Source organism: Argopecten irradians, chromosome 2, assembly GCF_041381155.1.
Source record: "Argopecten irradians isolate NY chromosome 2, Ai_NY, whole genome shotgun sequence".
Classification (NCBI taxonomy): domain Eukaryota; kingdom Metazoa; phylum Mollusca; class Bivalvia; order Pectinida; family Pectinidae; genus Argopecten; species Argopecten irradians.
In genome coordinates, this window is record NC_091135.1 from 7,506,669 (window position 1) to 7,534,313 (window position 27,645).

A 27,645-nucleotide genomic window follows, 5' to 3' on the forward strand; every position below is an offset into this window, starting at 1 on the left:
GGGCAGCAGTTTCACTATACAAAAGACAACACGTTATCCCATAATGCGCTTCTTGTTTACAGCAGGGTGGTTTATGTTGCTCTTGCTGATAGTTCACTATGCAGTCGAAAACACTAGTGCACTCGGAACATACACATCGCATCTACGGTAGGCCGTTCTAAAATGACCTTGGTCGTTAAAGCACTGTCACCAGGGCTGTGTTTTACAAGATGGATGTCCTGATGTTTTTATTGTAAATGCTGTCTCCATGGCATGATCGTAAATTACGATTAAATTGGTATCTCCCTATCTGGCCGCCGCGGCTTTGATCTCGAATCCAGCTCATGATAGATGCCATAGTTTGTTCGGATGTTTAGTGCACAGAATAAAGGGAGTGGGATGACAGGTTTGCCCATTGTCAGTATAATGTGACGGGCTGAGACTTGGTGTTCTGTATGTTGGCAGTATATCTAGCCGAAGTCTTCTTTTACTAGGGAACAAAATAGTACTAAAATGGTATTAAAGACCACCAGCCAGCAGCACGTTGCGTAGGCGGAAGGTCGTCTGACACTTAAATAACCTTTATAGAGAAAGAAAATCAACCATAAAGCCAGAAACAAGTGATCTATCCATAATGGTACTGGCATCGTTTGGTGGATGTGACCGAGTGGGGTTTGTTGTTCGGCGTCTTCGGCAGCATGCGACGGTGTTAACACTAAACAAAGACAAGAATTCCACTATTTAAAATACACAACACGGATATTCCGATGTCTAACAAAACATATGTATAGCCGCCCACACACGCTACGTACTAGTATTGCACGTAGTCTAGCTAGTAGTAGGATGTTCAATCGAATAACCAAACCATACCAAAGAAACAATTTTGACTCGTAATTTACATATTTTGGATTTTTTAGCCCTGGTTTTATTTTTCCTTAATCTTTCTGACAAACCTGATGAACGTTTCCTTACTAACAGATCATATACTGGTACCAGATTTTATGAACCAATAAACACTACTTGTGGAAGTAGGTCTGTATATGTGATGAATTATCGTGTATGTACATTATATCAGCGATAGAAGAATAAACAGAAAAGTCGTTATATGTGATAGTCATGTTTGTCTTAGCTAGCTAGAGGAATGTATGTTGACAGATCGATCTGCAGGTGGGTGTTTATTATCTTTAAGCAGATATTATCGCTATATGTAGTATACCTGTCGAGGTCGACAGTGTCGCAGGGACCTGTGAAGAAGATTTAAACTTTGGCTGTTAAGACCAGTCTGTTAAAAAAGACATCGGGTCGTAAGACATTATTGTCCTTGCTTGCATATAAGACTGGTGTGGGTCACACTATATATATGCTACCTCCGTAGATAGTAGGTATATGATAACAGACGATTGGGGTCGGTAAGATTAAAACTCAGAGAAAATAATATAAATCAGTCTTCTAAATATTTTAGTTATCCTTCACTCAGAATGTTAACACATATATACATTGGCCAAAGGTCAGTGCCTTTTCCATGCATTGTGGACAATATCGACCTTCGTCGTCTAGACCTGATAGCCATTCAATATTTAAAGCTGTGAATAGGACAAGACATGATACACTACTGTAACATGTATTTTCACACGTCCCTGGCTCTATCGCGCTGACCTAGAGATTGCCGCTAGAAGGAAGTGTTCGCCGATAATATAGGCTAGTCTAGGGGATTCCCCTTTATGACGTATGACCGCATTTCAGCCCATCTACTTCCTGGTCTCGGCCTACAGAAATCGGAGTCGTTCGAAACATCGGGATGTGTCTATGTGTGTGTGTGTAGGAAATATATACATGTTATCTTTGATTTGTTGTAAAGAGATGTAGACTGGAAATTTTACTTCAATTTTTGTTATGAAAATGCACAGGTAAATATCACATGATTAATTTAGACTAGTATAATATATCATATAATGACAAATATTCATATTTTGCTATTTTTAATTTAAATTTCTTTTAATGATAGAAATGTTTTTCAGGAGATTATATTCTAATGGCATTGCTTGGTAATTAAATAAAGTTATTTTTAAACATCAAAGTTGACATACGAATGACTAGATACAAAAACGTGATGATGCTGCGTGCGAATAGATATATATATATGATTTTTACACAGCTAGCATGCATGTCAGTGAATGTTATCACCATCATAAATCTTGTCTGAAATAACCGATATAGCTTTGCTTTGAAGATAGATATGTAACTTAGTGTTAAATCAAATAAACGTTGTTAAAGATTTTAGGTGTGTGGACAGTCGTACTATTAATAAGATGTATGTGGGTTTCTTCAAGATATTTTATTTGTATACGTTTACGGCACATCGAGAAATTATTATATATAATAAAACAAAATATGTGATAAGCAGGTAAATTGGGTCACGCATGGAGTATTTAGTGGCCGCGTACGCAACATATATTTTAGTATATCTTTATAACTATAAGCATGAATGAACATATAGTCTTAAGACAAGGACCATTTACACTACTTCGGTAGGCTATACGAGGAGAAGGTATACGGAGCTGTTATACAATATAAATATGATCTATTGTAAAGATACGTTAAGCACTATTGTCTTTTTTACAAAAGCATACTTGACTGTTCAGAAGAGTCATTCAACTGGAACAATTCAGTTCTGATATAAATTGTATTGTATAAATCTACTTATTTTTTTTAAAATGATTGTTCAATTTTGTATTTTTATTAACTGGAATACTTGAATACTATATATTCGTTCTTCATTATGATTTAGAATGTGAATGGCTTTAGTATTAACTTGTGTGTTGGTTTTTTTATGTTGATAAGCATTGGAGCACGACACCTCTACAGATGTGTATTCACTAGACCCTGAAAAGGAAGTGTGTCTCTGACAGAAATACCGTTGTTTGACAGAACTTTGATTGAAACCTTATAAAAACAACACAGGATTAACCGAGTGGTCTACGGAGTGATTCAAACAGGTGTTAATATGGAATTTAAACGTAATCCAGGGTGATTTAGCCGAGGAATTCCGAGTATACTGCAGGTAAGTTCAACTTGTCATTTTATTGAATCAACGGTATAGCAGCAATAATGAAGCCACGCGACAATGACAATGTGGTAGATGTATGCGTCGATAGTGACAAGTTGTCATCATCAAAGTAAGATCAGAAAGCATTTTTTCATTTCCTTAGTTTCTTATTTTGACAATAATACGAAGATAATTTGGAGATTTGTGTAATAATGTATAACCGCTTGGAGAGTATTTCCAACATAGTCTAAAATCGGTTTATATTCCGCGGCTCCCAGTAAGTCAACAAACGGCAACAGCTGCCATATTGTGTCTCACAAACACCTCTCAATCAAAGTCCTCCATGCGTACATTTCAAGACAATTTTCTTCGTCGATGATACAACGTATTCATAACAACATTTCCATTGTTTGTTATCAGTAATTTCAATCTTTCTGTCACTAATCCAGTGTCAACGACCTCTGACAAAATAAATCCCAAAGTATTTATTCTATAGGAGATACGTTAAAGGCCCAGAGAACGAGTAGTTTTCACAAATGCAGTCTTACCAAGAATGCTTTGTTGGTAAATAGATTGATCTTACCGTACTATTGACACTAAGATTTTAGGACGGCATCCCTTGTATACAGGATGTTGTATGGATGTATGTCTGTATGTATAGGGAGGCTGTGGTAATTCGTGTTGTGTCTCCTTGTAACTAAGGAACACGAGTTTACGAATTACGTAACGTCCTTACTAATACATGTCATTTACGTTTGGCAATACAGTAATTAAATTCAAAATGATTACATTGACTCAATTGATAATGAAATTCAGCAAGAGGTTTCAAAATAACTGATTGAAAAGCAGGTAATGATTTCAAATGCAAACCTTCCGCCAAGTTTGCGCTCAAGGTTTCTCAGTTCCACAGCGTTGGCGTTTGCTTATGATTTATTAGGTAATATTATTCAAAAGAAAGTTAATGTAGATCTAGTAAAATGTATGCAATATACATTATTCATTAATGGGACATCATTGAACTACACCTGTAACTATTCTAATATTGTCATTTTAAATGTGTCTTCTTGTGTAGTGGACCTGTTGCCCAAAATATTCTTGTACACGCCAACGGACATCGATCCGATACTACAGACGGAAATTGTTATCTATGAGGGACTGGCACGAGTGACTAAATTACATGCAAGCTATTCAATAGTATTTAACCAACATCGAATCATTTACATACCGTATTCGACCCAATAAGCGCTTAAAAAATGATAAAAATGAAAAGGTGCTAATAAGTCAAAATTATTGCAAATTTATACCGTTTTATGTAGTTTTGGTCCTTATTTGTGCCTGAGCAATTGAAATTGAGGCCTCAAAAAGGGGAAGGAGCGCCTATAGGGACATGGGCGCTTATTGGGTCGAATACGGTAATTCAAATAAATAAAAGTGTGTCATTCTTCGAGAATTTGTAATATGTACATGTAGACGATTCCATGGTCGAATGTGCCAACTCTATGGCTTACCAGTACATAATGAATTTGTGCATTATATAGAATTATATATGCATATATATGTAAACATTATCGACTTTCCTGTCACATAGAGGAGCGTTAGAAGTAACAGGTGGATAGTCTGTCTAAATTACAGGCTTCGCGTTTATCGCTTCACGTTATACAGACTTTCCCCGGAAATCGAAATATATTATTTGTACATGTACAGACAAAGCTTGCGTCATTGATTGCTCTCTCCAGAAGCTATCGAGTGTAATATAAGGAGGAAGGTGATTTTAAAAAGTCTGTAGTTTTAAAAAAAAACACTTTTACTAATCGTGAAAATTAGCCAAGTATTTGGAAGTGGTAGTGGGGAGAGGCTGCTGTTGGTCGACTGGTTTAGGTTACAACCGTAATTGAACTTTAGAGTATTAATCTCCCCTACCCTCTCAGGTTACAGTTATAAGTGCATTTATTGTATTATAACAACGTTCATTTTTATACGCGTGATAACATCGCTGACAGGATATGGCATAGGTTATCTGTGTAGATGGTTGTTATCAGCTGAAGAGGAAGTATTTTTAGGACTACTGGTTAATAACCAATCAGAAGTATTTCGGGCGTGGTGTTTTAATTACGATATATAGTCTTATAGATCACATACTTGTGTTATTTCCTGTCACTAACGATGTAACATAAATGATTGACTTGTTACACAAACCACATCACAAGGCTTAAAGGAAGTATATTAATGGGTTTTGGCTTCAATGGTTCATAGCTTAAAATATCAACATTGTAAACTTTTGCATCCACAGACGAAAAATACTGTGTCTTGCGTTGCCACGAAAACAGTATAGATATATGCGTGTGCATCTTAGCGCTCGACAAAAAGGGTGTGGGACGACTGGTTCGCCCATTGTCAGTATAATGTGACCGGATGGAGTGTGCTGCTTGGTGTCTTCGGCGGGATGCTTCAGTGATATTGCACTATATAAAAAGGGAATCAGTTCCACTATGCAAGAAGACATAACACGAACATACCGCAGTCTCCCAAAACACGCATCTCGCACTTCACATACGCTACACGCTGCATACATGGGAGGCCATCCTTACATGATCCTGGCTGTTAATAGGACGTTAAAATAATCAAACAAACGTGTACTAGAAAAAGTAGAAACCAACGGGACCACGTGTGCATGTGAATACATTTAAAGTCTATATTGATCGATCCTAGTTTGTATGAAATAACATATAGGTTCATAGCCCGGCCAGTCATTGATGCAGTGCAGCTAGCGTAGGCGGGTTCTTCACGTTCTGTGAAGGTCATTTATAAGGACGGTATCCTCTGTATGCTTGGTTTTGTACGGCTTATCAAATCAACTCCCAATTAACTAGGCAGACATTCATGTGTACAATGTGTTGTGGTGTGTAAATGTCTGTATGTTCTGGGGGGATGTGGTATATTCATGTTGTGTTAATTGGTAATAGAGGAACGAACTCTAGTCCTTTTTATAGTGCTATCTCACTGAAGCATGTTACCGAATACACCGAACAAGCACACCCGGTCACATTACATAGACAACGGGCAAAACAGTCCCAATAGTAAATTCGTGCTGTTTCCCTTGTGATAGTGGGATCCCAGATAGTATAATGTGACAGTGTGTGTGTGTGTGGGGGGGGGTGCGGTTTGGTGTCTTTTGTGGCGTTCTTCTTTAATTTTGTATGTAACGAATCACCATTGCTATTATCGTCTTCGTGTGGTAATTTTTGAAAAGGAATTGCTTACTAGGTAAAAGGTCCAAAATGATTGGCGATTATTTAGCGTGATTGTTTCAATATCGAGAGCCTGGTTGGACTTGCGGTATAACCACAATGATCTTTTAAGTAATATAGTCATTTTCATCGAGGGTCTGAAATGCAGATGTTGTCTGCGTACATGCGTTGTAATTTGTTATATTTTAGATCTTTCTGGAAGTCATTAAGGGAATGCAATTTTGTTTAATTCATTTCCTCGTAAACAACTCGATGTATCTTCGCCAATATAATCACCCGTTGTCAGTATAATGTGACCGGTTGGGGTGTGTTGCTTGGTGTCTTCGGCGGCATGTTTCAGTGATATAGCACTATGAAAAGGGCAACAGTTCCACTATACAAGAAGACACAACATGAATTTACCACAGTCTCCCAAAACATGCACCCAGACCAACATACACGCAATACACCGCATACATAGGAGGCCGTCCTTACATGACCATAGCTGTTAATAGGACGTAAATAAATCAACCAATAACAAACAAACGTTCCTTGAACTAATTAGCCGAAATAAGTGCATGTAAGAAATACTGTTTTAAATGTATAGTGCTACATCGCTGAATATTACCACAGCAGACAGAGTATAACACACCAAACAACACATTCCACCCATTATACTGACAACGGGCAATCGCAACGTGAGACTGTGTCAAAATAGACGTTAGAAAAACATGTTTGCAAGACAAGAAAAGATAATATAAAAAATCGTCTTTGACGATAATACGGCTTACTTGCAGATCATTATTTTTTTATTAGTTTTTATTGTTCGTCATATTTTTTATCTTTCCATTCTTCTTTGCCCGTGCGGAAATAAAATTATCAGACAGTAGTATCACAAAGGTCTCTCTTATGTCCGACCATTTCGAGACTCTATGTCATAAGACTAAATCGGCGCTCCTTTTTACAGGCTTATCCAAAACCTCTCCCCAGGTCTTTTCTTTTCGGGTCGCCATGTTACAAGGCTCTCTCCTTGGTCCATGCTTTACTGGTCTGTATACCATAAGACCATATCTCTATAACCAATGCTCCTTGAAGGCATGCCACAAAGCATTTTCGTTAGTCGTTCCGTCCTTACTATCCCAGGACTGTCTGGTCTTTTTCGGTAGAGCACAGGAGATCAATTCGTTGCATTCTGCCATGCAAACGTTTGTTTTCCCTCCTTATCCCATTTTATTGTCAACTTCATTTTTTGTTTTTGTTAAAGTCCATTAAAGTACTTGTTTCACAACTACTACCATAAGCGGTCTGTATGGGAATATATAGCAACTAAATAAAATTAGTCGACATGTAAAGTGCATATGGATTTTGATTTGTTTGTTTGTTTGCTTACATAACATCCGATTAACAGCTATGGTCATGTAAGGACGGCCTCCCATGTATGCGATGTGTTGCGTGTATGTTGTGCGAGGTGCGTTTTTTGGGAGACTGCTGTATATGGATTTTGAATAATGCTGAAAAAGAGTGAAACTGCATGGTGTTAATGGACGCTATATAACTATTAGTTCTTGATTTTACGAAACCGTCTTAAAAATAAACCAAAATACATATATGATTTAGTGATTTGGTCATTAATTCTCAGGTCTAACACTCTATTTACTTAAAGCTTATAACGTGTCCTTGATGTCAGCTAAACCACAATAGAAATAAATGGATCATTGTATATGATTCGAGCCGGCGATAAATCAAACTGTTAACCAATACTTCCCTATTAGACTTCTTTTTCGTGGTTTGTTCAAACCAGTATGTCCGGATCCGGGCAGATCATGTCAAGACAAGAACGGGATCATCCGTACTTGTAGACTGCTCACACGATTGCTTTGTCAACAGTATTGCGGGCTTCATTTGTCAACATATTTACATAACTTTGAAAGATTGTTTGAGTTGGAGCCCATCATTGTTATTTTGAAGCTCTTTAATGTATTATCTTACAGAAGCTATACGACTTCCTGGTTTGTCCTTTCAAATTCAAATTTATTTTACAGATTGTGTTTTGTGATCACCCGTTATATGTTACACAGAAACGTGTGTGACATCTTCTATTGGTATTTGCAACTATCGTTGATAGGGTTTACTCTGACTCTGCCGAATCCATTGATAATGTCTTTGCGTAAGTATCAGACATTTATATGCCACAATGACCTATTTCTGTGTCTGGGCTAGAGTGAAGGCCCGATATAAATTACTAGTGAAAGCAATCGGTGTTCCACAATGCTGTATCAGAAAGAAAAACTCCTAACTCACTGGATATGGGAATGTTAAGAAGTTTAATATATATATAATTAAATACCAGTGGCGTAGGAAGATGAAACGTCATGGAGGGGCAAAGGTCATCAATATTTTGTAACCCCCCCACCCCCCACCCTTACAGGAGGAGATTATGCTTTATGTACATTTTTCATATATCACTAAATTTAATCCTTGTACACATTTATAGACAGTGGGGTCGCTAAAAGGAAATTAACGAATACGCAAATTGGCCAAATTAGCGTGTAAGCGTCGAAGGCGCGAGATTTTGGTGTTTTATTAGGAGTCTGAGGGTGACCCCCGGGATTAGTTTTATGTATTTTGATGATTTTGCGATCGCCCGAAAGCGCGAGATTTTGGTGTTAGGGGGGTCCGGGGGGTCTCCCCCGGGAAAAAATTACGATTTAGAATGGCTGAGATGAGTTTTACGATAAAGTTTAATGATTATAAAGCGTTCTTAATATGGTAATTTTTCGATTTAAAGCTACCTGCATTTAGAAATGATAATTGTGTCGTCATAACATTATGCAACCCTACTCGATCTGAATATACCGGCTTCACACTATCGGCACATTGTTGTGTAACATAAAAAATGAATTAATTGTCTCGCTAAGACATATAAACAAATTGATCTTTTAAGAGATACTTTTTTAAATAGTACATAGAATCCCTTGATGGATATTTTTAGTCTTGTTTGTGTGTATTGAATTTTTACTATTTAAGGTTTGACATTATGTGCTTGAACGTTTTAGGAAATGCGCCGCGCAGCGCAAAATTTTCTAGAATGAAGTACGAAAAATGTGCAGGAGGACCCTTTTTTCTTTCAAATAAGCATTTTTAGAAAATTTCAGTCGGCGAAAATGGGGGGGGGGGGGGGGGGGGGGGGGGCAAAAAGAACCCCCCCCCCCCCCCCCCCCCACGTCCTGGGGAACGGGGGGCAGTTCCCATCGACCCTGGTGCCAGGATTACAGTCATGAAAGCAAAACGGATGCCAGCGAAATTGGCAAGTTTTTGCTTTTGATTGATTTTCTATGGCATTTATACCTGAGCCTGACAGCAAACCTTTGTAACGTAGGAGGCGCTTGCAAAATATCTTCGAGATGCGTAATATCAAAACAGGATTACCACAATAAAAAGTAGGAATTTAAAACATATCAAATTTTATGTCATAGAATACCCCAGTTAGCAGCTGATTGGGCCGAATAAACACACCTTTGTTATCAACCTACACTGACAAGTATGTGCACTTTTCCTGTTCAAGTGACCGCAGTATATTATACTGACCCTTGGTTACTCGTATCTTAAACCTGTTCTTCCATTGGACGATGGATAAGCCAATGAAATGACACGTGTAATATATACTTACTGGGGAACCACTAACTGTTTCAGGTCACGTGTCATATTTCACATAATTAAGGGGACATCATTTGACTATCATGTACCAGGCAGAGTACACTGCTCGATAACACATAGAGGTGTATCCTAGCTCACCTTATGTATCATCGATCACAATAAACTAGAGAATGACTTAGACTGGGGTTTTTTATGTTTAGTCTCAATATAATATGTATACAGTTTCAGTTTGTTGTGAGTACCATCATGTGTACCAACAGGTCCCGAAACGTCTGAATTAACAATCAAATCTTAATTCATATATAACTAACCTATCTAAAGGATACTGTTTAATAACTTAATATGATACGGGTCAACAACATTTCGGACACAATGCATTCAAGCGTTAACGCATGGTATGATAAATGTCCAACGTCAACAAACGGTCATGGTCATTTGAATATTATTTATATTAAACATTTGAGTATAGAATTCAATATGCATGTGCGGCGCCAAAATTGTCTATAGTATATATGCCTTGGTCATTATTTACTAAGGCAGTATAACACCATATTGACCGCAATAAAGGTCCATAATTGATACTAATATATATTTCACATACTAAAATATACTAATGCGGTTGAAACCGCAAGTTAGAAAAAATATGCCAGGCGCGTTGATAAGAAAACTTTCACCTATATTGAGGATTCAACTTATGATAACGGCATTGACATGTGGTGACATATATATTTGTGTCTGATAATAGCAAATTAAGACTTTGGGATAAGTTATAATGCTTGTAAGCCATTTGATAATCTATAATTTTGTATTAAAACGTTATGTAATTGCTCACAAATATAAACATTAAATGTAGTGAAATAATGCTACTGTTTTGTCGCGATATCGACTGCCTAACACCTGGATGTCTACCTATAAGTTGATTGAACTGTGAACCCCTTAAGCTCTTCAATCTCACGCACCTGTACAATGTAGCATGACACATTCAGAAATATCCAGATAACATATTGTCGTTTTAAATAAAATGCAATCATTATAATATAACCACTGGTTTCCTTGCTAGTATCATTATCAGACAACACATCCGGGTGTCACCGATTTTCATTGGTTTATGCTAACCAATCAGATCAAAGGGATTTTACCGAGTTCAGCACTCTGTGTGTAAATTACCTACTACCGAGATAAGCTTTATAGGTAGTGTTACTGGAGACTTTGTATAAATAAATAGCTTGGTTGTATATTGATACTATGATGGCAGCAATATCATAATGGATTTATTACATTTATATTATACAGTAGATCTTTACGGGGATTGTATCACATTTTTTCAATTATCATAGTTGAATTAACTCCGTAATGGGTCAGGGGATAAAAACAACATCAAATAATATTTTCACGAATATATATAATAAATGCATATGTAATTATGTTTGTAACAGGAGAGGAGAAAATGTAGCAGCCAGGCCGGGATTCGAACCCGGGATCCTCAGAACACTAGCCGAGTGCTCTACCGACTGAGCTACCTGGTCACCGATGATCGACCCAGTCCAATCCCGCTACACTCCTCCCTTCTTTCTCGAAGTCTTCGAACTCGAAGACATACGAGACCCTTCCAAACACCACCACCGTGGGTTATTTAGTTGGGCGCCACTTCTGTAACAGTAGAGGAGAAAATGTAGCGGCCAGACCGGGATTCGAACCCGGGACCCTCAGAACACTAGCCGAGTGCTCTACCGACTGAGCTACCTGGTCACCGATGATCGACCCAGTCCAATCCCGCTACATGTTATTGCAATTTTTATAATTATAATCGGCATGCATAGCACACACAGTGAAAGACATTCAATTGGTTTGATAGCGGTTTGTTTTATATTATGGCTTCTGGTTGAAATCTTATGTCACCTTTTATATAAGTCGCATATGACTGTTGTTGATCTGATTGGCCTCCTTGTAGTAGTGTTAATGTCGCCTATTTTATAGTGCTATCTCACTGTACGGCACTACCGGTAGTATACAATTGATGACAAGCTATGCAGGCCTTGAATGTTTGCATAGGATATTGCGTTAATATATGAAATAAGGAGACGAGGACACAAGCGTCGATTTGACACCGATCCCGTTAACTAAATTGCTGTATAAAATTAGCAGTTCTGGAAATCCCTATATACATGTAGCATATTTCAGTATGTATTTTTGACACCTGAATCACAAATTAGACATTTAAAGAAGTTAATTTGAATGTAGGCAGGTGACACTAAATTTTGAACATAAATGCTATCTGAATTTTGAAAATAGGTAATATTAGTTGTGAACAATTGAATTAAAACTTCCTATTGCGTTAGAAATATTTCTCAATTTAAAAAACTAGGTAAATTAATTAATACATTTACAGTAAAAATCAATAACATATAGTAATGTAATATCCATGGTGTCAAGTTGGACGTCATGCAGTTATACAAGTACTTCAGGAGATTTTTTTTTCTAATTTAGATATAAATGACAACCTTTCTATGGGGTTTTAGTAGTTAGAGGTCGTCTTGCCATAGAAAGATAAAAGAGAGCTCTCAGACATAACATCGAGTAGATGATCTCGTACCCTTTTATGTCGGACCACGGAATCAAAGCTGTCGCCAAAATTAAATACCAATGCGTTATGATTCGCCATCCTACCTTATTCATAGTAAAGGGCATTACAGTTGCGTCTCCAATATAGTTATTATTTCAGCATTAATGCATTTGATGTTGACGTAAATTGCAGAAGAGATTCCCTTTAATAGCACTATACTGACTTTCCGTCTGTAAAGCCGCAAAAGAGAGAAATAGACGTTTGATGTATACTTACTGGTTGCTATTCCTTTCATATGAAGCCACAAATTAGAATAGACATGATCTAAATGTCAGATAGGTTATTCACTTACTGAATTGAATATTCTTTATACATTTCAATATGTTACCTTTGAAATATTAATGATAATAATAATTGTAGTTGTGTGAAATTATATATATATCTCCTGACTACTCAGTTTAGTGTACAGGTATTCCGCTTCCTTGCCTCTAGCAATATTCCCCTTAATATAAGAATACATTATAGGTATAAATTGCATTTGTGTCGCACTAGATTAAGAATAGAAGAAACTGCTTTTCTGTCGCCTCTAGCAATTTTCACCGATACTTAATATTTCCCTTGAAATAGTGTCTGGAACCAAGATGTTCCAGTATCAATTTACAACACAAGCACTGTGTCACGTTTTCAAACTAAGACTTCGGCAAATGGGTTATGTAGTTTATGTTTTCGAAACTGGGAGTACTTTTGAGGTCTTTATATAAATCAGGACTGTTTAAGCAAAAACAAATATTGGTTTTTGTTGTCCTTTCTTCCCCAGCAATAAAAGCCTGACATGCTCTAAATGCCACGACTGTTTAAAAGAAAGTAAAACATTTTCCAAAGGAAATAATTCTTTTCGTTATTATATTTACGTACTAGTAACAGCCGTGTAAGGCCCGCCTTTCCATGTCTACGATATGTGGCGTGTATGAAGTGTGTGGTGTGTGTTTTGGGAGGATGCGGTATATTCTTGTTGTGTATTCTGGTATATCTTTTTATAGTACTATATCACTGAAGCATGCTACCGAAGACACCAAGCAACATACCCCGACCGGTAACATTATACTGACAACAAGCCCTAAGCAGTAGCAGAAGTTACTACTCTTTTGCGTCTCGGCCAGGAAACAGAACCCAGAGCCTACCTCAAAGGGGCGTGCGCTCAACCGAAAGCCAAAAAAGCGAGGTGGTGACAACGTTAGGAAGAAAGACAACATTTAAGCACTAAAATCCGCATTCCGTCATTACGTCATGACGTCACATTACATGTTATACATTGTACATATCACTACACCAATGGGAGTTAAGGAGAATAATGATCTCATAAATTCCCTTTTTTGGTTGGTATAGTGTCAGTCCCGAGCAAATGGAAATATAATATACTAAATTTAATCACCTTTTACGATCATACAATAGGGGCAGCAGAAACTATTCTAACGCCCTACCTGACGACAAGTCAACGCTATCCATGGTAATATAGCTCAAATTGACAAATTGTGTTATCAGTCGACTTGCCGACCTAACAATGTCATCAATTTGATTTATCCTATGGTAAGTCGAGTTATCTTTGTGCGATCTAAAATAAATAATGGCAGGAACGTGTCTCCATAGAAAATGTAAAATTCCTAGTGTAGTGTAGATATTTGGAATTCAACCAGAGTCTAAGCTTTGATAGCCAACAACCATACCACCGAAGCTTATGAATGGGAAGCAAGCCAAATCATATAGAACCGCCCCTATTATATCAGTGAATCATAAAAGGTGATCAAGAGTGCCGTGTCTCGTGCAGGAGTCAAGTGACATTGACTGTCACAAGGACGAAACAGGCCTTTTCTTCCTGTTGAGAAGTCGTACTTACTAAGCAACCTCAACGAGGCAATTACAACCGGTGACTGACAACTATAGCTCAGGTCATTATTGTGTCGGCAAGACGGAAGTGGTGGAAATCTCGGGAACATCTGATTGGTTAGTGTATAAATAGAATTCGCGAGCTCTAATGCTTGTAAGAAAAATACCCGGTAAAGCCGCGAATATTTTTTTCCTATTTTACATCTAATGAACTGCCTACCGCAACTTGAATAATGCGGATTCAAACAGCATAATTGTACCAGCTTCCTGTTAACGGAGCAAAGAATGGAACCTAACCAATCAAAATTACTGAAGTGTAATTTGCTAAGTGGCAGCAATTGATGAGCATGAGATTTCGTGGACAGTAGCTGCAGATAATCGTTAATAATCAGCTATTGTAACAATGCCTATAGCGTATCCTGTTATATAATAAGATTTGCGTATAATGCATTTTTGAATTGGTGACTTCGCATTATCACTGCGCGCACAGCACAGACTCCTCCATTCACCAGATCAACTGCTCCATTCAATGGTCAGTATATTTATACGTCAAATTTCATTTTTGTTTTGGTACAGGATGACTTAAAACATAGCATTTTTGTAATTGTGATAGTAACTATACGTACATGTACATTGACCAGTTATGCCAAATATTTTTTTTATCTTTTACTCGACAAAAGTTCGGAAGGTAAACGAACTGATGATGATGGAATACTTTTATAGCATATTATACTACATTTTAACAATACATATTGAGCATTGTAATAGAGGTTGTTATCACCTGTGAATCGTACAGTCAATGTCATGTTATTGAACTCGTGCCGGCGCACGCAATAAACATACACATTTTATATTGCTATACGATTTTGGAACGTTCGGTTGCTGTTGAATTAAGTTAAAATGACTAATATTGGAGAAACACACTTAACATCGAACAAACTATTCACTCTCAAAATGATATATCTATTAATATAATTTATTGATATTTAAACGGTCAGCAGATCGGTGCTGTCTATAACTAGATATCCTGACAGGTTTGGGTTGCCTAGTATTTACCTTTGTCTAGGTAAAGGAAATCTCGGGAGTTGTATCAAATGGAATACCAGTTGTATGGTTGATAAGGCTCAGCGTTCTACTACCTTCCACACAAGGGCGAACCCTTCACTCAGGTCCAGTCAGGTGATGCTCTAGGAAGGGAAGCCAGTTAAGGCGACTCGCGTTTTTATGATCATGCAATAATATTAAAATCCTAAACGACACAGCCACCATGACCAAGAGGGTTACCAATTGTTAAAACTCTACCTTTGCGGAGGCTGAAATGATCTATGGGCTCAGCATCCGCCTACAATTTGCGTTTGCCGGCACACCTTTTAAATATATATATATATAATGTCCATGAATAACCCTCAATTAAATAACGAAATTAGGAAAGCGTGTAAGTTGGTTGACTGCAGCAAGCGTCATTTAAGGACGGTCTGTCCGGTATTAATTATGTTTGTGTGAATATCTGTATATTATGAGAGTTTGTGGTTTATTAGTGTTGTTTCATTTTGCAATAGTGGAAATTCTTGCCGATTGTATAGCGCTATCTCATTGAAGCATATCGATACAGACACCGAACAGCACACTCCACTCTAGGATGGCATTATACTGACAATTGGCAAACGAGTCAGTAGTCTCACTCCCTTTCTGTTTAGCGGTAAGCAGGAACAGTGTCATGGCCAGGGAGTAGATATGACTGTTTATTTGATTTATTTATTGTCCTATTAACAGGCAGGGTGATGTAAGGATGGTCTCCCACGTATGTGGTGCGTAGCGTGTATGATGTGGTGTGTGTTATGGCAGACTGCAGAGTACACCCAGCGCCGTCCTCATAGGGGCGTACGCTCAATAAATGGCCAAACGTGATGCAATGTAATGTGAGAAGTTACTCTTATATATAAATTGTTGTATTGAATAATTTTTAATGATTACATGTTAAAAAATGAATCAACACTTTCTCTATTTTAGCGCTCAGGTCTGCCCGGTATTCTTATTCTTCTTCTCTCCTTCATATAAGATCAGGCCGTCAATGGTGACGAGTTGTGATCTATTTGATTTTGTTTGTTTACGTCCAATGTGACAGGGTAGGTTGTGTTGTTGGTTAGTGCCTTTTTGGCGGTGCGCTTCCTGAGATAGCAGTATAAAAGACAAGGGTCCCACCAGTACAAAAACTTTCATCACGACTATACCAAAGCCTCCAACAACACAAATACTTATACACGCGACACATTGTATACAAGGGAGGTCATCCTTTAATGACGTTAATATGACTTTAAGCCTTATAAACAAACTTTTTAGATGTTCGAGGAAATACTGGAAATAAATGACATACCAAAAGTTACACCTGGATTCGTTAGCGAGTAATTTTGCCTGAGGTCTCGTGTTGTGGTGCACGATGTCTCGTTATCTTAATTTAGAACGCGGAGTTAGCTAATTAACGCGGATAGTCGACACAAGGGGAAATGTAGGTATTAATTTCAGGACCTGGTGTTAATTGTAATATATACTATACACTGTGTTAACATTTCTGTATATATCATACGTTCTACGAATATGAGTGATATACATGCCAGTATAATATTTGTCTTAACGCCAACTGCAAATGAATTCTACAATACATAATTGATATCTCACACCGATACATCATGCTACAAGATGGATGGACCCTATTGAATTGTTTAGCCAATAACAGTAGTTTGGTTGAATCTTTTACAAAATATTAAGACTTTTTTCGCTACGATTCAAATGCTGCCATACGGATATATTAGAGGGACAGGATCCCAAAGCATAAGACAACACATATTCAATTACAACACTGGGGAAACTATTCTCGAATATTTTTTATATATTTTTGGGACGTGAACTTGAAAAAAAATGATAAAAATAAAAAAACAAATAGAAACAAAAGTTAAATAGCCGCCACTGATTTTATCGTTGCTCTAAACTATTTCTTTAAATAACTTAGTTGGTTGGGTGGTTGATTGGTTACGCGTAAAGTTCAATTAATATCCAGGGTCATTTAAGGATGGCCTCCCTTGTATGTAACATATTGATTGCATATAGATGTCTGTATGTTTTGGGAGGCTGGGGTGTCCCTTTTTAATAGTGAGACACCTGCGCTTTTTAAGTTATATCTCACCAATCTGCATACCGCCAAAGATACCAGCAACACAGAATGCTTAGTCACAGTTTACTGAAAGCAGACAAATTATTCGTCGTTTATTCAGTATTAAATTTAATAAGAAAACATGTAGACGCCTTTTACTATCATGCAACGGGGCAGCGGGTAAAGGCCAAAAGTTTTCCATTTTCTGATAGACAGTTAACAGTAAAGAAATCCAGAAACATTCTCATTCATCATTGCAGTACATGTGGGTTTTTTTTTAATTTTCTTACATATATACAGTGTTCCAAACCAAACAAAATGTTTTTAAGCAAATTCAATTTATTTATTACACAACGATATGTATGTACTTGTGCGTGTATATTTGTTTAAACTTTAGTCTAAAATCTAGTTAAATAAAATTTGAATAAGTCATGATTCTAATCGGAGAGAGAAACCGCTGGAAACCAGATATTAATCACATCACATGACATAACTGCCCTTCCTTTGTACATAAAAATCTTTGCCTTGTATTAACTATATACTGATTGGATTTTTAATATAACTGAAAATTTGACACTGTGGACCATTAGATACAATCAAACGTGAAAAGGGAATAATTTCGCAATCTTCTATCAAAATTGCCGTTTCTACCAGGAAGAATATAAATGACCTTTTCTGATTGGTTGTTAACATCTGGTCACGTGTATGCCAGGAAACATCCCTGCTGAATACATAATCGTTCAAAGTTTTTTAATATTTAATTTTAGCAATTTCTGTACGATCTTTTTAAACCTGTTTATCGGACATCAATGAAATTCGCATGTGTTTTTTATTTGGCGCGAAAACGTTTTTTGTTGTTTGTTTTTATAAAAAAAAATTTGCGATCGAGTTTGTGTGTTTTTGGTTTTTTTTTTTTTTTAGTTTTTCTTTTTTTTTGCGATCGAGTCTAAAACTAAAGCCGCTTTTCTTCTGATTTGTCAAACTTAAGATATAGGGGTTATAACGGATGCCAAACTCAATGACACCATGTATTCGATTGCCATGGTAACAAAATACAGACATCTCGGAATTATGATATCGTTTAATTGCGATAAAAATTGCCTACATAATGGTTGTATGAGATACTGAATGTATTGGTATGGTTGCGGTGGCGTTTGTGGGACTCTTTTAAGTAGTGGTCACACAATACAATCATCACTTGTTATAATGATTATGTTTCAATGATTTGTGAACGTCTGTTCAGTAAAAAGTTCGTGCTGAATTTAATTTATTTAATTTATGGTGGACGAGTAAGACCTTAAATTGCATGTAAGCGTTCAGGTTCAATAACTCATGAACTATCAAACATTTAATTGCAATTGAAGGTCTTACTCGTATAGCACCATATTTTAACGATTACCTTAACGAATTTCCATATCTTCCACATGATGTGTCCAAGCCTTATAACAGCAACAGATTTAAAAGCGTCATTTAGGGATTGAATAACATAGAAGATTCGTGTATTGTTTATATCGCCCGCAACGAATTTAAGGGGGTGTATTGGAATCGGCTTGTCTGTCTGTCTGTAGACACACCTCTGTCCGGTAAAACCTCTCCTAACTACTTGACAGTGTTTGATAAAATTTGGGCTCAGAACCCTGACATAGAGGGGAGCTGAGTAAACTATAAAAGGTTCTGCAATGTCCCCTATTAATGTGATTACATAATTTGTACAACGGGGGTGGTAGTTGTCCGCTTAAGCAACAGTTCTAGTTGTTTGGTTTTGTTGTTGTTGGTTTTTTGTTGTTGTTGTTTTGAGCTTTGATATAAGTTCATGGAGTGAAATATTTGTGGTTAGCCGATTAAGCCATAATGACTAAATTAATTCAAACAAATGTCGTTGTTTCATATCCATAGTTACACAGAAACCACGAGAAACAACGAATATTTAAACCTGAAATGTTTTTTCAAAGTCAAGGACACGACAGCCGTGTCCTTGTTGTTCGCTTTTATTATCCTTCAACACTACATCCCAGAAAATGCTTTCAAAGAAAGCAATTCATCACGGGTACTTAATTTTCAAGACAGTTAAGGGCGGGACTACATTGGGTAGTGTTGCAAGGTATCATGTTTCCTTTTGTATTTTGTGTTTGTTAAATGATTTCCGGTTGAGCGTCCAGGTGTATGAGTAATATGTCAATGTCCTGGGATGTTTTGTTGTTGAAAATAAAGGGATCGTCTACATGTAAATAAAACTGTAATAAAGGTAAACATCCATTGGTAGTGATGCCCAGTGTTTAGTCAGTTGATCAGGGATACTTTTTAAAGTAAAAGGAATTCTCTTCATATTTAGATACGTAATGGATCCAGCTATATTATAAATCTACTGTGAAAAACTGACAAATATGTCGTCATTCCGGAAATCCTAAAAAAATCCGCAAAGTACGTACATATGTATACTGTATAAAAAATGACATATAATCACAGCGCCATGAGAGGAATTACATATATAATTAATTTTGCGAAATATATGTCTTTAGCTTTGCTTTAATTAAGGTGTACCCTTCATTGGCAGTAATGCTATACGTTCTTATAAATTATAGAATTCTTAAGACTAAGATAAAAACTTTGCAAAACAGTCGAATATCACCTACATGCTTAACGTTCTGGTCAGTATAATGTCTTTGAAATTAATATTTCGTCGACAGTATGTTTCACAGGGATATCACTATAAAGCGGGAACAGCTCTTACAGTTACATAGCAATAGAATGATAATTTGGTTTGTTTTAGTTTTACGTCCTATTAACAGCCAGGGTCATATAAGGACGTGCCAGGTTTGTTGGTGGAGGAATGCCGGAGTACCCGGAGAAAAACCACCGGTCAGCGGTTAGTACCTTGCAACTGCCCCACATGGGATTCGAACCCGCATCCCAGAGGTGGAGGGCTTGTTGTAATATGTCGGGACATCTTAACCACTCGGCCACCGCGGCAATAGAATGATAAACATTACTCCCTAAACAACAGATAAACATTACTCCCTAAACAACAGTGTACCCCGTCACACGTATCAACATTGTATAGGGAATGCCGTTCTTAAAATGACGATACATTATCATAGAAAGTTAAACGATGCCAAATTAAACGTTTCAAACATGATTTGCAAAGCAATCGGAATATATTTGTGCCCGGGTACATTATTTCGATAAAATGGAGGTCTTTCATGCGTCATTCCTTTGATACTAGTTCACAAACAATAACTATGACGTTCTACGAATAGTCGATGTTCTCAGAAATATAGTATAGCTCGATTCTGAGAAAGATTCACCCGATTACTGTTCAATGCCGTCTGACAGCGATGTGCGTCGAGGTAAGACACATGTCTTAGTAACAGGTATCATTTAGATAGGTAAGCATATACATTTTTACTTACGAGTCCTCATCGATCAATCTGATATCATTCCTAACATATAATTGAGACGATTTATCACTCTTGTGTAATAACCCTAGAATGAACCTAGCCTTTTTACAGTGTTGTCGTGCTCGACTGGATATGAACCATTTACGCATTGGAGTATTTGAATGGTGGTGTAGATATCAACAGTGATAATGTAAACATAATTTACTCGGTCTGACCAAATGATGTGACGTCACAGTGTGTGTGTTTAACGGCCATAACTCTCCACATATACATTTGAAGTGCAAAACAATGTAAATGTGCAACCTTACTTCTGTTACCATTATTTTCACGATACAGTTGTATAGTGTACAAGGACATAGGCCTAATGCGTTACTCAAGTATTGTTACTCATTGGTTTCCTAAACTACAAAAAAAAAAACTCGGGATATCTATGCATTGTTTTGAATACGATCGGATATCATTTGTGCTGGTATTTTGGATAATGGTTATTTCTATTCCTTACTGTTAAGTGAGTTTTACCTATGTATATGAAAAACACCTTGATAAATACGTCAACCGATAACCTTAAAGAGATGGCCTTTATCGACAGATGTATACCGTCAGTACTTACAAAATGTCTTTTATCTATTGCGGTCAGAATAGTTCAATGTGAAGGTTATTTGTGTACTAACCCTACAACGTGTTTACAACGATATGTCCAGTACACATACACCAGAAAATGATAAACTAATCCAGAGATTGCGACTTCCTGGTGTTTACGATGTGCGGAGTGTCTATATAATTTATCAAATTGACCAAATATTTACTCCGCCATTAGGTCTTGAGTTCGAAACCTGACAGTTTACGGGCTACTGATCAATGGTTGATTTTGTTTTTAGTTTTCTGGTTGCATTTATATGCCCATACTGTAAAATGAAATCGTAAAACAAAATCATTGCATCTTAAACTTGAAACTATTCAATCTATCGGGTACACTAACTTTTAAATATAAAATTTAAAGTACATTATAAGTATACCCCTTTAATTCAGGCAATACATACCATAATGAATGAAGTGGCGTGTAACATATGAAAGCAACAATATGCAGGAGTTGGGAGTGACTGGATAAGGAGGTGTTCGCTCGGGGTCTTCCTGTGTTAAACGTAAAACAAGTTAACACATCTAGTTCCCGGAATGACGATATTCCGTTAAAACGTGTATGTCGCTCAGTCATCATTTAAGACTGTCGCTTCATGTCAACCGAATCTATTTCCAGGAACCGTGACGTCTTTGTAGAACGGGCGCTAACAAAGAGATTCAATAAAGAGGATTGGTAAAAGGGAAGACGTAAAGTGGAGTCGATTGAAAAGTGTAATGGTTTTTTTTTAATATATATCTGGTAAATACTATTTAAATATAAGGACAGACTGTATCGGGTGCGTACCATACGGTTGCGAAATCACCTGATTTATATTTATAACTTTGTATAGGATTACGTCATGTAGTTACAAATAAGGTAGCTTTGTAATTGGAAACAATGTGGCTCACTGCACGATTTGTTTAGCTCTTCTATCGTTCACGAGTTTATCGCTAATCCATGTCATAAAATATATCATCTTGAGATCAATGGACTCAATATTATGAAATATAAGCAAATACAACAAAAACCAACAACTCGATTCGTAACATCCGTTGCGTACGTGTTGTGTATATTTATTCAACTTTGAACTATTAACAAGAAATCACTGTAATTCAGTAACGTCTACGTTTATGTGTTGGGTTTACAGGACTGATCATTAGCTAATATTGCTATAGGTATACACCAGGAATATAGTAATTATAGTTCGTATTTCATGGATTTTATTCTATTTATGTCAATTACCTATGGTCATTACCAGTAATTTATCCATGTCACCAAATGCTTACCGTTATGACTTTACACAAATCTACCCGTGTATTTGGGAGATGATTTATTTTGTGTGGGTTGTATCCCTGATAACATAGAGTTTGGTTGGTTAAACCTGCTGCTAAAAATACACGACCCACATAATAACAAAACACGTTTCGGTCTAGTTTCGGTATAAACACTGAAGTGTGTGGTTTCACTAGTTTGTGATTTTCCTGTTGAAAATTTAAATGGGTAGTTTGTTAAATATTTGTGTTAATTTTCAAATGGATTAAGTTTTGTACATAAATAACTCAAAAATAACTTTGTTTTATTTCAGTGTGCCGAGCTTACTTACACGAAAGAGAAACAGTTAGACAAAGGAGTACATAGTGGATCGTTACTGTTGAAATAAGGTAAGATATTTTTGGTTTTTTTCTTCGACTTGTGCCTGAATTCATTTGTCCTTTGGACGACAATGTATTTTGCTAATATCCAGTCAGTTGATAATTGTTTATGAATAGGTCCACGAATCATTTGGTGTAAAAGCGTATGTATGACTTGTAAGGACATGCAAGATCATGTCTTTCTCTAATTGATGAAATAATAGAAACATCAGAGAGGTCAACACCTTACCAAATACCATACAGGGATGTAGCAAGTTATGTTAAGGATTCAAATCTCATTTTTTTTTTTTTTTGCGCTTCAAACAAGAACAGTGCCGCGATAGCTTGATAAGTTGAACTTTTTTCTTTCTCTTTTTGAATTTATTGAGCATTTACTGTATTTCGTTAAGGGGATATTAAGAATGAGTTGATGACCAAGTCAAGCTTTTTATTATGGCATTCGGTATAATCTGCTCACAGCGTCACTAACGAAATTCTCTTTACTGCGAAAGATTTGCAAGATATTTGTTCGCCATGAGCATTTTCTTTGATAATATCCACCTGTAGGGGACTAATGGTTAAGATGTCTGAACTTTCCATTCAGCCTTCCGTCTCGTTTTTACTATGAATGCGTGGGTGATATAGGTCTGTAACTGATTGACCTTAACAGTTAATTGACATTACAGAACACACAATATTGACTTACAGAGCATGCTTCATCGTCTGGTGTGGTGCGACACCCCATGCTGTCCATCAGCACGCGTTGCCATGGTGAGGACAATTGGCATGCTTACTGACGGACCTGTCGCCATTACAACTATGAATGATGACTGAAATACCGGATTTAATCACCGTCGCCAAAAATGGAAATTTAAAGGTAAAATTTTGTAAAATGGAACTTTTTATTTAATTTTGTTTTCGGGAATTTGTTAGTATATACTAACGGCTTATTGCAAATACAGCTTTACCCTGTTTGTCAGTGAGGCTTAGGAACATACTATAATCGTCATTTAGTGTTGAAATAAGTTTCCACTAAATACTTACCCAATAAGACGTTAGAGACAACCACCAACAAACCAACTTTTCTGAAGAGTCTTAGGACTTGATTTAAAGCCACACTCTACGTAACTATCAACAAAATTTCAAGTTAAATTCGACTCCGATAGTGTTAGTATTTGTAGATGTAGTTGAAATTAACTGTATCAAAGGATATTTATAACGTTTTTAATAACTTTAATATAGCAGTTGTTGAAAGTCGATACTTGAAAACATGCCTTCATTTTTAACTGGTCGCCATAGTTACGATTATTGCCGAACGGAAGTCGGAAAGTTCATGACCTGTTTTTGGAAGAGATCGGACAGACGTTACGTAGATACGGTAGTCACATGACCTTCTCGGCATCGACGTTACAATGTCGGCTAACTTCGGCTTGTTTGACTAAGTGGGACCCACCTAGCGATGTTTAATATTTATTTGATTTTTATCAAAATATTCCGAATCATAATCGCTCAATTTGACTTAGATTTAGTCCTGTCTCTGCATGATTTACAACAAGATTTTTTTCAGCATTCTTATAAATCATGAAAAAATAAGAAAGATACGGATATTGGGCCTTTAAGGTGCCGTTTATAATACGAATCTTTTTTCACTCTTCTTGGAATTTACTGCAATCTCCAAGTGATCAATATTTTTGTCTTCATTAGGAGGTAGAGAACTTGTTGAGACAAAATTATTCAGTACATATTCGAGGCAAAGACGACGAGACCGCCCTCTATTGGAGCTCATGTCGTGGTCACGTGCAGATCTGTAAGGCGCTCCTTGACAGCGGAAGTGACGTCAATGCACGTGTATCGTGGGGATCCACAGCATTGCATGCAGCATCAGACAGGGGCCATCTACACTGTGTAGATCTTCTTATCAAACGGTAAGCGTGGTTTTGTGCGGTAATACCCGTTTGTGCAAAATCGAACATTTGTAGATATTCATCATAGTGAATCCAAACCAATCTGAAAGAAGGAATAAATAAAGATAAATTCCACATTTTCGTTGATACATAGAAAACATGTTTGTGCAATGGATGTAGCAATAGTGAGATTTTTTCAGTTCGCAATAGGTAATATCATATTTTCATCATTAAAGATGCTCCACCGCTGACAAATGGTATTTATTCTCTATCAAAAACAGGAGCAGACGATTTAGTATTTTTCTTCTGTTACAATAATTACTTTCCATCATTACTACCATTGAAAAGTATGAGCTTCTAATTTTACTTCAAGACAAAAATATTGAAAATAATTAATTCCATCCCGAAAAAAATCCGTGGCACTCTGTCTTATATGAAATTAAGTATTGATTGCGCATGCACCAAAGGTAAAACAAATTATTTCATATTATTTTTTTGTGTTAATTAGACACATATTTTCACGATTAAACACAAATTATTGTTAAATTCATGATCATCGTTTATGCTCTGTCGGCGGTGGAGCATCTTTAATAAAAGCCCGATATTTTTGACAGTGGTGCAAATGTCAACATCCAGAACAAACGAGGCGACACCGCACTCCATGTGGCAGCATATCGAGGACATATCGATATCGTCAGGCTTCTAGTTCGTGCTAACCCAGACCTCCTAATCAAAAACGATAAAGGGCGAACAGCGGCAGACGAAGCTGAAGGCAACAGTCATAAAAAGACGTCAGCATTCCTGTACCAGCATATGATCCGTAAGTTATCGTTAACGAAATTCACAAATGAAAGGGGTCGCACATTATTATGAGCAGTCGCCTTTTACGATCATGCAATAGAAGCAGCAGACAAAGTTCTAAAATATGTGAGGATAGGGAAACTATTACCATACAGGTCAACGATGCAAGAAATGTCCTTATATGATTCAACCTTACCTACAGACGTTTTACATATTATCCTGTCCGTCGCAAAGTATATTTGGTACGATATGTTGTTCTAGTAGTTGTAGAGACAATGGTAGGAAAATGGGGAGAAACATCCTTCTTGATGGTGTGTAGAGGACATCGAGGGTTAAGGCAAAATGACATGCTTGCTGTGGTTTTAAAGTTTTTTGTTCAGAAGGGGAAATTACTTTTTTAAATATTGAAATTACATTTATAAGTCAAATGCTTGTTATATATCGTCCATTTATTCATTTGATATATTGCAGTGTACATGTAGATTTATTATTTCTCCTTCTTCAGCATTTAACCGGAACCCATTCTGTGACCAAAGCCAAGCGTTACACCCATCCGATAACCTGCACACTTTACCGCAGAGGCTAGATCAAAGTCAGCTGGGGCGACAAGACGTAACTAATGGCCAGGGACAATGGTTTGCCAGCCTCGGTAGCATTTCTACTCATAACCAATATCAACAGATCGGTCAAACACGATACTCGCTAGTTTATCAGGATAGCGATGACGTATCTTGTGCTTCTTTTCCCGGAGCTTCCAAAGAGAAGGGGAAGGCTTCGGACAGTAACTTTCTCCGCTATCGGGATGACCTGACTGGTTTTCGGCGGAGAACTGAGCCTGAAGAGAGCATGGATGACGGCGACATTCAAAATGTCGCTAACAAAGAGAATGATAGAACTAAGCTGAGTAGACGGGAATCTATAAATGGTCGCCACAAAGACAATGGTTCTGAAGTCACAATGCGTCAAAAGGGACCGAAGATAGCACGTGAGGGAAGTGATAGGAGTCATAGCAATGATATCACATCGAATATTTTGTCAGAGTTTCAACCTTGCAATCCACCAATAATTTTTGATGATAATTCAACAGATGGTGGTTTACCTTTGCTAGGATCCTGCGAAGATGTGCGCATGCCAAATCAGTGCGTAGCCGCTTCCGATAGACCTTCGCGGATTTCTGTTGGTTGTGTAAGGGAAGTGGCAGGCAATATACACAATGAATCTATAGAGAATTTTTCAGAATCGTTGCAAATGGAATTATTCAAAAAACAGGAACTTGTAGAAAATTTGCAAAAGGAAAATGCAAATTTGAAAAATCAGCTTACAACGATGAAAAAACAGTTTTCATGTTTATGCCAAAAACTGAAACAGGAAAACAGTCAGTTAAAAGCCTCCCTAGAGGAAAGGACTAGAAAAACTGACACATCAATTCAAACTACCTCAAAAAGTTCTCTCAGCGGGTTTATTAATTTTCTGGATAACTTTTCTCTGCGTGGCGGATTATATACCAAAAGTGACCAAATGTTTCTAATTCTAAGAGAAAGTTTACATTCTCATTGGTTGAAATATGTTCCTCCTAGTCAGCTAGATGTGCCAAATAAGGAGTGGTTACTAGGAAAGGACTTTACTATGGTTAGTGATCAGCAACATCTCAAGCCGACGATACAAGGCCACCTCGACGGACAAAGCACGTTTGTGTTTCAAATAAAACACAAAGGCTACTTACGGATACTTAAGGTAATACCTACTAATTATGGACCTTTATTGCTATGGGGGTAGCCCGAGGTTATT

At 37.0% G+C, this 27,645-nt stretch overlaps 1 protein-coding gene across 8 annotated transcripts in view; it reads left to right on the forward strand.

The window, feature by feature from the left end:
- Positions 1 to 1,726: 1,726 nt before the first annotated feature.
- The window catches only part of LOC138314306 (uncharacterized), a 35,673-nt gene continuing 9,754 nt past the window's right edge, over positions 1,727 to 27,645 (forward strand). The window contains exons 1-8 of one of the 8 annotated variants that reach the window (XM_069254582.1): positions 1,727 to 1,886; positions 2,821 to 3,040; positions 22,158 to 22,252; positions 23,107 to 23,182; positions 23,839 to 24,029; positions 24,857 to 25,077; positions 25,671 to 25,876; positions 26,363 to 27,591. In XM_069254582.1, the coding sequence (XP_069110683.1) occupies positions 23,976 to 24,029; positions 24,857 to 25,077; positions 25,671 to 25,876; positions 26,363 to 27,591 (1,710 nt within the window). In that variant the 5' untranslated portion in view covers positions 1,727 to 1,886; positions 2,821 to 3,040; positions 22,158 to 22,252; positions 23,107 to 23,182; positions 23,839 to 23,975. Of the gene's footprint in view, positions 1,887 to 2,389; positions 2,528 to 2,820; positions 3,041 to 14,647; positions 14,889 to 20,866; positions 20,891 to 22,157; positions 22,253 to 23,106; positions 23,183 to 23,838; positions 24,030 to 24,856; positions 25,078 to 25,670; positions 25,877 to 26,362; positions 27,592 to 27,645 lie in introns of those variants that run through there. The other 7 variants (XM_069254581.1, XM_069254580.1, XM_069254578.1 and 4 more) reach the window with 7 other exon arrangements.